Source organism: Pempheris klunzingeri, chromosome 19 (assembly GCF_042242105.1).
Source record: "Pempheris klunzingeri isolate RE-2024b chromosome 19, fPemKlu1.hap1, whole genome shotgun sequence".
Classification (NCBI taxonomy): domain Eukaryota; kingdom Metazoa; phylum Chordata; class Actinopteri; order Acropomatiformes; family Pempheridae; genus Pempheris; species Pempheris klunzingeri.
In genome coordinates, this window is record NC_092030.1 from 10813510 (window position 1) to 10825865 (window position 12356).

General features: G+C 41.3%; 1 protein-coding gene across 2 annotated transcripts; it reads left to right on the forward strand.

The window, feature by feature from the left end:
- Positions 1-1482: 1482 nt before the first annotated feature.
- On the forward strand, positions 1483-10219 carry prrc1 (proline-rich coiled-coil 1). 2 transcript variants are annotated; one of them, XM_070851108.1, is made up of 9 exons: positions 1483-1546; positions 2792-2923; positions 4002-4400; positions 4691-4836; positions 5479-5581; positions 5686-5849; positions 6881-6984; positions 7713-7815; positions 8195-10219. In XM_070851108.1, the coding sequence occupies exons 2-9, from the start codon at positions 2830-2832 to the stop codon at positions 8402-8404; spliced, it is 1323 nt and encodes a 440-aa protein (XP_070707209.1). In that variant the 5' UTR covers positions 1483-1546; positions 2792-2829; the 3' UTR covers positions 8405-10219. The 2 variants fall into 2 exon arrangements, with proteins under 2 accessions (XP_070707209.1, XP_070707212.1); XM_070851111.1 differs by having other exon boundaries at positions 1500-1546; positions 2815-2923.
- The last annotated feature ends 2137 nt before the right edge of the window (positions 10220-12356 follow it).

Below are 12356 nucleotides of genomic sequence, written 5' to 3' on the forward strand. Positions count from 1 at the left end.
CATGATACTGTGTGTGACAGAGATTGGGACATGTTCTGGTTCATTTCTTATGACAATCTTTACGTACTCTGTTGTGGGATTCATTGGGAAATTAGTGGATGACATTGTCCCTAAGGTGACAATCATGACCTTTCCTTATCAGAGGCCACGGGTGGATCACACCATCCATAATGCTCTAAAGACCCACACAGTCACGTACATTACAGGGCTTGCAACCAGGAACGTGGACTAATACCAAGCTGCATCACACAACATCCGCAGAGCAGTGAAGGAGGCTAGATTACAAAGCAACCTCCTCCAGGGCAGTGACTGCAGACGTCTCTCTGGCTGAAGAGCTCAAGCATGCCGTCACTGTCTCAGTAACAGCGCGGATGCTCATGAAGATCTTCAACCTCTCTGTAGCCCAGTCCCTAATTACGATCCGCTTCTAATGTTGCCAATAGTCCCTGTCCTGAAGAAACCCCAATCCAGTTGCCTCAATGACTATCAGCCAGTAGCTGTGGCCGCTGTGATGATGGAGTGCGTTGGGAGACTTGTCGAACACTGGACCTGCCATAATTAGTGTACCACTCCAACAGATCCATGGGTGACGCCATAAATCGCCTCGCCCATACTGCTCTGACTCACCTGGACGTTGTGAGTGGGAATCACGTTAAAATGCTGTCCTCGTTCAGGATTTGGGTGGCCTGATTTAAGTATGAGCTCCTTGCATTTGCTGACATTCATTAAGAGGTGGTTGTTCTAGCACCAGTGTCAGATTCTCCACCTTCTCCCAGTAGACTCTCTGAGCCTGGTTAGAGATTGGGCCTTCCGCTGCTATGTGTGTCAGCAATTTTATTTTGGTTGCAGTCAGAAGTCCTGCCATCACCACTACACTTTACAACACTGTAAAACCACTACTAATCATATTGTTCAGTGTTCCACTTGTCATTTTTATTGTAATTGATATATTTGGGTTTTATTTTATCTATTTGGTAGATTCATTATATATTCTATTGTTAGATGAATCTATATCATACTTTCCTTTATCTGATTGTTAGATTTGGAGCTCGGAACTTTACACGTTCACTATACATCATGCTGTGTATGATTGTTTACGTGACAGTAAAATTTGATTCGATTTGATTGTAAGGACAGATAACTGGAGCCTTACATTTGTGATTTAATTTCTTCGATTAAGTAAATTCAAACAAAGCAGTTCTTTTATCATTAGGCTTTTTTTATTAGGTTTTATTAGGCTTGCAGTTCTGTGTATACACGTGGGGCTTGTGTGAAAAAAGCCAAAGAAAAGACGTAACACACTTTTCTAGACAGTTCAGTGACAGAAAAAAGTGAAAAGTTGTCATAACATAGATCTTTTCTGTTTAACACACACACTCATGACGAAGGACACTTGTGGTCACGTGGTTTCACGAAGTTTGTTCGGGTGTTCCCGGTAATGGGAGGAGGCACAGTCGAGTATACGTGGCAACACATGACGTCATCAAAGTGGGCCGGTGGTTCATTCATGTGAAAGTGAGTCGTATTTAGCTAGTCCAGCTAGCAGGTGAGTAGTCAAGCTGTCTGTTCTGTTGTGTTAAAGGAGGGACACGTACTATTCTCTGGGGCCTAGTTCCTGAAGAATTAACGCCAGTTTAAAATGTACATGCCACCTTTTCCATATATCCATTTATCTGTCTTTGGAGCTCAGTCTGTTTGTACACGTGTACAGCTGATCTGGAAGCCGTTACACGAAGCTAACAGAGTTCTTTTCAAACTCCAACATTTTTACACAAAGGCACGCACTCGGTGAAGCGGTGCTTGAAGAATGTCTGATTAGATAGGCCGCTGTTGTTTTAAACAAAGGTAGCATTGACCCAGTACAATCTGAGACAGAGCTGTGTTGTCCTTTAGCAGAGCAGTACCACGGCGGTGTGTGTTATGTATGTGCTGCTCGTCATGGTGTGGAGGAGGCACAATAGTTCCTCCTTGTAGTGTTGAAGCATCCAAGCAGGAGAGGCGGTGCGTGTCTTCACGGTTGGATTAACCTGCGGGAGCCCCCACTGACCCCGTGCTGCTCCTCCACATCTTAAACTGTGTGTTAGCGCTTGATGACTTGTGCTAATGATGGAGTTGAACATGTATTCAGGAATGTGCACTAATGTGAGCACAGGGCCTACTGAAGTGAACTGATCGAACATTTTAAACTACATTTTAAGACAGGGCCTCAATGCAGGAACCTTCAGCTCCCTGACATCTATGTTTATATTTTGGACTTTTAAGCGCTTTGCTGTGGATGGAAGTTAATTGAATCAAAATGAACTAGATGGTAAACAGGCTTTTAGAGCCCCCTGGAAGTCATCTGCTGAGCCCAGCTGGTTATTCAAGCCTGACAGCTTATACAATTTCTTGCGCCCATTGGAGGGTATGCACTGTTGTTGTAAGTTAGAGATGCACCATCCAACTTAATCTCAGCTCAGAGCATCTTGAGATATTTAGCTCAGATCTGATACCAGTGCACTGATTTCACAGGTTTAAAATCAATCTGTGTAGCTTCTTTCTTTCTTCATAATCTTTTTTTATGTAAGGTAACATGACGCCACAGATTGTTCGGGCACTAAAAACTGAGTAGGTTGCCTGCAGTAAATAGCCACTGAGAAATAAACCATACTCTCTATTGACATTAAAGAAGCTGTGAGTCTGTCTTTATTTGAAGTTTGTGGTCAATAACTAATCAGCTTCACCAGGCTAATGCATGCGTTAAAAGTGATTTGCTCAACAACGAGGGACTCATCCCAGCATCTTATTGCAGCTGTATTCTGGGCTGAAGTGTAGGTCAAGGCAGAGAAGATGATGGAAGAGAGTGGCATTGAGACTACACCTCCTGCCAGCCCTACGCTTCTGACTGTGGCCACCACAGCAGGCACCACACCAATGACCGCAGGTAAGACGTAACCTGTGAAGTGCTGCTATGTGAGCACACCAGGTTTCCCCTGCTGCAGTGAGCGTCCAGTCTTCTTTAATCAAGCCCACACTGTTGGTGTCATTTGTCATAGTTCTTGTCAGGGTACTTTGAAAGTCAGATTGGAGGAGGCAAATTTCAGATTGGTAATCCATATCATTGCATCATTGCATTAAAGGGCATTCTGACATCCCAGAATTTAAAATAGGCTGCTAAGAAGCACAGAATGAATGAGTAATGTCGGTGGAAAATTAAATCCACTCAGTAAGTCAATATGAACATTGTGAAAGGATCATGTAAATGTATTTATTTATTTTTTAAACAATAAAAAAAAATCTCAGATGTGGGATCGACCTTAACGTCAGCAGACTGCATTAGCATGGATAAAGCAGCACTAAAGCCCTATTCGACCGGGATTTACTTTTATATATTTATATTTTTACTTTTGTGTTTGAAGTTTATTCTTATTCTTTTTGGAGCTGTGTGGAACAAAAGCAATTTCCTCCTGGGGATTATTAAAGGAATTCTGATTCTGATTTCTTTCTCTCAGAGATGCTGCCTGATTTTAATGTTACATGCCCTGGTGGGTGATTTTAATTCTGATAATGAATGGAAAAAGCTAGAAAAATAAGAGCTTTTGTGAGAGCAAGCTCATTAAACGTGTTGTAACTCCATGCCACTGTAGAGCAAACTTTATGAGTAGTGAGCTCTATGTATGAAACACGTTGTGGATACCTTTTGTCCAAAGAAGCAACATAGTGAAAGCAGAGCAGCAGCAGCAGCAGCCCCAGGCCTCTGTCAGTGTCACACAGGATGCGTTCAGGCACAGTCCTGCTGAGTAGGACACCTGAAGGTCTACCACTCCATTACTGACTAAAACAAGGATATCACAGATTCTGTATATCTATGATTTTATTATCATACCTTACAGAATGTAGTGGATAGGATCATATATATTATATATATTAATGGTCTTGAAGATGGAAAGCCTGACCTGTACATTGAGCTCTTGACAAAAGTCACTATGAAAAGTGTCTCTGAGGTGTTCTTTGTGTTTCAGGTCTGTCCAGCCCTCTGTCCCTCCCAGGCACCAGCTCTGTCTCCATCGGTTCCCCCTCCGTCTCCACCGCTCTGCCTCCTCTTCCCTCGCTCCCATCTTTCACCAGCCCTCTGGCCCCAGCCGCACCCCTCTCCTCCCACTTTCCCCCTACCTCCACACTTGCCTCCCCCTTCACCAGCAGCTCTCCCTTCCCTCCTTCTGCCTCCCCCTCTTTGCCCCCTCTGGCCTCCCCCATCAGACCACCTCCCCACTTTGCTCCTGGCATGTCGGCCCCCCCTGTAGGCCCACCTGTATCCAGCTTCTCTATGAGTGCAGGATATGACATCACACGGGGTCACGCCGGTCGAACGCCGCAGACACCCCTGATGCCAACGTTCTCCAGTCCTACCGCCATGCCAGGTTAGAGCTATGCTCGTCTTCTTCTGTAACACACCATTTACAGTGCAATATGTGATACTGGTGTTCCTTTTTTAATCGGCTTGAATTGTCATTCATTTTGAAAAATGTGAACACGAAACACAGTTAGTATTATACTTCCTCTATAAAGTGAGGTGACTCATATGAGACAGGTTTAAAATTGCCTATTTTAAGGCAGCAGAGACCAAGATATGCTGACTTTCACTCCTTCACTCCTTTAATCTTGGCAGTTTTTTTTTTTTTTTTTAAAACTGTCCCATCATACCTTGTAGGTGTAGTGCCGAACCCCATGGTTCATCAGCCAGCCATGACAGGAGGAATAGATACTGGATCTCCCATCACTTTCCCTGAGGAGCGGGAAGATCCGAGAGTGTCTGGAGACTCCAGCACTGGTGGAGGCATCTGGGGCTTTTTCAAGGTAAAACTACTTTAATCACACGCGCCTCATTTTACTGTTGCATGAACGCATCCTTCACATGCTCAGTAAAAGCTTCCAAACCCAGACCTCTGACACTCCACAGCACCCCCCTCACACATCTGTAACACCATACTGTTGGTTTGGGTCTTATTGTGGGATTTTTTAATATTAAGAAAAATATGAGTATATATATCGGTCTTTCTCTAATAACTCCCAGGGTTTCCATAGTGATGGAAAGCTCATTGAATTTCAAAAATTTTTACCATTGTTTTGCTGCCGATGTAGTTCATTCCAGGTGATTGATATATATGTGATGTATATACACTCCCCTCCAAAAGTATTGGAACAGTGAGGCCAGTTCCTTTATTTTTGCTGTAGACTGAAAACATTTGGGTTTGACATCAAAAGATGAATATGAGACAAGAGATCAACATTTCAGCTTTTATTTCCAGGTATTTACATCTGGATCTGGAGGGGAGTGCATGTATATGTGTGTATATGAAATATGCAGTGGTGTGTTTCTGTGTGCTGATTGTAGTTTGATTTCATTTTTCTTTACAAATAGTGAAAATGCAATTAAACTGTGTGAATGTTTTTAAAATTCGTCGTTCTGCTTCCTCTGTTTTCCTTGTGTGTCCTCAGGGAGTAGCAGGAAACCCTGTAGTAAAGACAGTCCTGGACAAAACCAAGCACTCAGTGGAGTCCATGATCACCACTCTGGATCCTGGCATGGCTCCATACATCAGTAGGTTAACCTGCACTCTTCTCATCACTTATTACCCCGCGATGAAAAAGCAGGCTAAATGTTCAGATGTCCTCTACAAATGTTGCTGTGTTGTCGCTCTCCAGAGTCTGGCGGGGACATTGACATTGTGGTGACTTCAGATAAGGAGATGTATGTGGAGGCGGTCAGAGAGGCCTTCCAAGAGGTTTTTGGAATGGCCATGGTCACTGGAGAGCCCGGTCAGTCCAACATCGCCCCACAACCTGTGGGCTACGCAGCCGGTGTCAAGGTCAGTTCACTGCTGCTCCTCCAGCCTGCTTTTATCGTTTAAAGTTTTCTGTATGAAAGTAATTGAGAGGGCAGAACCACTGCAGTGGAACATGTTCACAGGATTGTGTTTTATTCTACTTTTCCTTCATGCTCATCAGTTCTGAGCAAAAGTTGGGAACTGCTTCACATGTTGTAGAGCTAGTGTGTTCCATTTTCGTGTTCCATTTCTTTCCAATACAATTGGAAAAGGCCATGAGGTCTGGAGAAGGCCCGTAGCTACCACTAACAATTCTTTCATTATCAATTAGTTTGCCAATTATTTGTTAGAAAAACAAGTCCTACATTTTGAGAATTAGGTATAATATAACAAGAAAGTGTCATAGTAAAGAAAAACCTTAATATTTATTAGTGATTGATTTGGCAAAAGCACATCTTGTTAATTACCCCTCTCCCAATAAAGAGCAGCTGACAACAACTTGAACAGAATTTGCCTCATCCAGAGTCTGTCAGATGGCCAGGCCTCTATGTTGGTCTGGATTCTGAACAGTATTCTGTACAACAGCTAATGTTCACAGGCTGGACCAGGATGAATGACTGGGGCCATTATTAATCAAAATACAGTAGTTGCTGATTGCTTTTCTGATCACCTATTCAGTTCAAGTTATCATTTCAACTATAGACTTTCATTGATGGACAATTACAGTGTCATTCTAAATGATCAGAAGTAAGTCCACTCTCTTGGGACGACAGTGTCACATGGACAAACCCTCTTTCATTCTGTTCCTCGGGACACAGAAGGGAGGTATCCGAACATTTGGGGACCTTTGTAATGAGAAGACATTTTTTTGAATGTCTGCGGTCACTTTTAATGTCCCTCCAACTCACTACGTTGTTCACTTAACCCCCCAACGTTCCCAACTGAACAGATCCTACAAGACGGGAAGCATTGACCTGCAGTGGTTTAACTCAGACCTGTAGTTCACTTCTGAGCTGTGTGTGTGTGTGTGTGTGTGTGTGTGTGTGTGTGTGTGTGTGTGTGCGCACACGCAGGGAGCTCAGGAGCGCATTGACTGCTTGCGTCGAGGCGGTGTGATCCATGAGAAGCAACCAGTGGTCTCTTTGGAAAACTTCATTGCTGAGCTCTTTCCTGACAAGTAACAAGAAAACCTCTGACACCAACACACACACACACACACACACACACACACACACACACACACACACACATATATACTGAGAAACAAAGCTAGTTTCTTATTCCCTCAGTGGATTACAACCCTATTCCATAACACTGCGATAAACACTGCGTCTGTGGGAACAACAGACAAGGGGTTGAAGTTCTTTCTGATATGTTAACGTTAACATAATGTTACACACACTCAACAGTCATGTTTTGCAGTCGCTGTGAGAACATTTCCATCACAAGTTCATCCAAAATAAAGGAAATCTGCTAGTTCTTCACTTGTACAGACGGTGAGAGGACATGTAGGCTGTTGTGTGGTTTTGTCCAGCCAGCATCGCATAATTTACATTCTTTGAGAAAACGGTCTTTTCTCATGGTTTGAAGCTCTCTAGACACGCGAGGCACTCTTACGTTGGAAAGACAAAGTGCATTTTGCATAATATTTCCCCTGTAAACATCTCTGCCGCCTCCTCCTGTGCCACATATATAGTTTTGACAAAACACATAATTTAGACAACCAAGCCAGTATAAAATAAAAATTCAGACATGCACACTGTTTCTGAGAGGTGATGCCAATTATTCATGTATGTTTCATATGTAGATAAGCACCAGTGAATATTTGCACTGAATTGTCCACATCTATAATCAATTCAGTATTTGTAACTAATAAATAATAATAAATCCTCTGGTTGTCTCCAGGTGGTTTGACATCGGCTGTTTGATCCTGGAGGACCCTGGTCACAGCATCCACATCAAGGTCTTCACTCAGGCAACTCCTCTGGCTCTGGATCACGTCCAACAGGTACAAATCAGCGACTGTTAATCACATGTGACCCTTTCACAGGTATCACACCGTATCAGGGTCAAGAAAAAAGAACTTTCAAGGAGAGAGTTGATGTATTAACCCGGGGGGGGGGGGGGGGCCTCACTTTCTTTGTGTGCTGTTTGAATAGAATAGAGGTTTAGTCTTAATTTTCTTGGCACTGGCATCTCGCATCCTTTAGTCATACGATGAGAAGCAATTTTAGCCGCTTAAATTTTCCACTGCTGTAGTTGCAGCCTTGTTTATTGTCATTGATGGGAATAAATATCAGCTTCAGCCTAAGAAACTTTATTCAATATCACTTATTTAGAAACCTCCAGAAATTCATCAGACTGCTTTGTAACCTTCCGCCGTGCAGGCCCAGTCTCTGACCCCTCCTGATTACAGCCTGCGCTGGTCAGGTCTGATTGTGACAGTGGGTGAGGTCCTGGAGCGCACTGTGCCCAACATCAACCGAGCAGACTGGCATCAGACCATGACCGGCATGACCCAACGCCAGATGATCCAGAGCGCTGCCAAAGCTTTAGCTGGAATCTACAAACAGCAGCTGCCACCCAGGACTGTTTGATGCTGAGTGCTTCCAGTTTCTGTCACATAGTGGGAGCTGGTGGTCACACGCTGGAGGAGAAACTAGCCTATTGGACAGCGTGAGTCCCCATAGCTCCCCATCCATACTCCACATGTCCATGCGGGACAAAGCCAAATGCACCTTTCTTTAAGATATTGATGTTTGTGTTCTCAGATGTTTGCTGGCATTCCAAAATGTCAGCAGGGTTTTACTGAATGGCCATCAGAAAAGAATACTCTGTTGCCATCTCGGGCTTTAAAGAAGACCTAACCACCTAACCAAGTGATCATCTCATCATCCTCTTTGAAAGATTACACATTATGTCTATTAATATCAACTACCTTAACACATATTGTGGCAATATTTAGTTTTATTGTTAGTTTTATTATGCTTATGGTTATTGTAGAGACCATGTACTGTGTCCCAGTTGGATACTATAATATATACTAGAGGTCGTCACAGATTCAACATTTTGGAAAATTTTTCTGAATGTTACTTACATGGATTCATTCTTTAAAAACGAGTCCCTTTGTGGACCAGGCCCGACTGGGATACTAGGAACCGAATGGACCTGTGGTGTCTCCTACTATATAGTGTAACACTGTAAATTCCATGTTGTACTAAAGTTGATAGTACACTATTGTGGCAATGGTTATTCAAAAAACGAGTGTTTTCTAGTTATAGGAAATGTTATTAAGTATGCGCTGATATTCTGACACCACTGAAAATTTCACATTGCAGAGCCTTTAATAACTGGTAAAAATGTTTTTCATTTTCATTTTCATTTTGTGTGTATATTTGTGTTTTCCAGGCTGCAACACCTCCGGGGGGGTACATTAAGCAGCTTGCCCCTTGTTAACCTCCTCATATGCTTATTGCTGATGCTAAATTTATGTAATGATTTACTGTGTGGTAAACAGTTTTTGAGCAGATTAATTTGGGAAGATGCAACATGTAAACATAATTATGAAAGAACAACGGTTTTAATACTAGATTTTGACACGGGACATGAAGATGAACTCCTGCATTATCAGGCTCATCTGGCATTATAGCTCCATCTTAAGGCCTTCATAATGTCAGCTGATATTGAGTTTTTGTGCATATTCCCATATTTTCAAGCAGATTTACAGTTATTTTAAAAAGCATAAATTTCACGGGCCAGACAGTTTCCTGTAGAAGCTCTGAATCAATATGAAGCAATTGTGCTGAAAATGGTTTATTGTTTTGAAGCGTTTGATTTGAGTCATAACGGGATCTCTGTTAAATCCATGACTGTGATGACACAATGAGTCTGAAATGGTCTGTTGGCTCCCGTTGAGTTTTGGTTCAGTAAACGTTAAATAATATGAAAAGAGATTTTACAGTTGTGCTTCAGCCTGCACACTAACGGGGCATCATTTGTGATGATCATTTAACTTTTGCTGCATTCAAGGGAGGCTTCAGCACCCTTTTTGCTAACCTAGCCTTGCCCTCAACCTCTCACTCTAAAGTCAAGCAAGTTTAGTCTGGATGCTGATCTTTCAGCATGTACTTCATTTAGTCATTTTTCCAGTGAATGCACTAAATCCATTTAGCATTGAAATATAGTGTGCAACTGGGACACAGCTACATTGATGAAGTAATGTATTGGTTTAAAAAACATCCCATTCGTCGATTCTTACTTGTTTTATTGCACAAATATTTGGCATATTTGACCCATGAGTAATTGTAGCAGGAACAGGACAGTAATCTGGTGATGTTTGGGTGGAATCTTTGTGTAATGTGTCCTCTAAATGTGCCTTTTTACACAAAGAAATTAAATCACTTTTTTATTCACTTTGTGTCATTGCTACTTTGATCTTTCCACATTAACCTGTTAACACCACAGACTATTTTTTTGTATTTGGGGTTTTTAGCAACTTACCACGAGCATATTTTACAGTTCTGTATGTGTACACTGAATGAATTATTCCAGTACTTTTAGACTTAGTATATATGAATTTGTGTAGACAAGGATTTGAAACTGTGTGTAGACCTTGGGGAAAAATATCAATTTTGACATGAACAAAATTAGCAGTTAATTGATTAAAAAGATAATTGCCATAATTATAGAGTAAAGAGGTAGGCACTAAGGATTATGAAAAGGACAGGACCAAATATTGAACCCTGAGGAACATGTGTTGATGTAAAAATATAATAAATGTTGAAAAAGTAAGAGCTAAAAACACATGATGAGTTTGATGATATAAGATATCCGGCACCCTAATGACTGAATTTTCAGAAAATATGCTGTAATTGGCCAAAATCAGTGATTTCTTCACAAATTTAAATGCAATATAATGAAGTTATTGTTTGAGGGAAGCTGATTATATATTACAATCTATATAATGTTCTCAATGTCATCTTTCCTTCTTGCAGCCTTGATATATGGATGGTGGTGTTGGCTGGTCAGTCCATCCATTTCAACAAATCAATCAATAAATCAAATTTTATTTATATACTGCTAGTTCATAACAAACGTTGGCTCAGTTCTAGACCAAACTCTTTAATGCAGTGAGACCCAATGATTCAATAATTCAAAATTAAGGATTAAGGACATATCATCATTGAATTTAACTTATATTTATTCAACCCAAAAGATGATTCCAAATTTTTTTTTTGAATATTATATCATACGTTAACATTATCATTGTGAGCATGTTGACAGTATTTAGGTGACCCATGTATCATTGTCCAATGCTGTTTTCTGTAAACTTTGTTAATATACAACCAATTTGCATTGCCTAAGAGGGTATGTAGGAAATGTAATGCAACGCAGATCATGTTTCAGATCATTTGTAGTCATTCTGATGATCATGAACAGCTGGCCACCTGGTGCAGTCATAAGAACCTGCAGTTAAACAGTGTTAAAAACTGTGGAGATGTCAAATTTCAGCCTGCCTCAGAAGCTGCTCATCCAGTTCTACTCTTCCGTTCTCCAGTCTGCTTGATGGGTCTGCAGCCCAGTCAGTGGAAACCCGTCACGCCCTGGACACAACCTGCTCCGACTTGGCCCTTCTGATAGGCACTACAGAGGGCTGCACGCCAAACCACCAGACACAACAACAGTTTCATTCCACAGGCCATCCCTCTGATGACATCAGTCCAACCAAACATTCACTGCACCAATGAATTACCCATTATACATACTACAAATTAGAATACAACATTCTGCTATAACATGTACATATCTTCCATATTAGACCTTGTATGTTATTATTCACTGATGCTTATCATATATGTTTTGCTCTTTGTCAAGTCAGATTCCTTGTACGTGCACACACACATCACCGATAAAGCTGTTTCTATCTAATTTTACCAACATACAAATTGTTCATACTGATATGTAGTGTGTTCTATCTGCAAAAATTCATTGTGAACATCTTAATGTTCTCCTACAAAAGTTGCTTTGGGCAGTGTAAGTGATTAAAATTTCTGTGGTTATGGAAAGGCAACTAAGTGCTGAATGACGTACAGGATTCATCCATAAAAACCATATCCCCCTAACATTAACCATTAACCAATCACATTTTGTCTAATCTCTGCATCTCCTCAACTACATGAGTCCCAAAAAGGTTCCAGAGTAACTGGCTTCTGCAGAATCAGTTTTTGGAGAAGTTGTTGTTTGTGGGTTCTTTGGTTAGACTAGGGATTGCATTAAGAACCCTATTTGCCTAAATAACACTTTTCTGGAAGAAAAAGTTCAAGGATTGTTGAGAGCATGGGTGTTAAAAGGTCCTCACGCTCAAATATTCAAATGTTTACCCATGTTTGAAATGGTATTTTTAAATGTGGATGTGTCTAGAATCCCCTTAATCATTTCATTTGACTTGTGTCCACCATAGTCAATGCCTTTTTATTATCATTATCAAATTAGTTTCTACATTGATGTCAAATGTAATTTAAATGACCTTTCATGTATAAGCTCACCTGG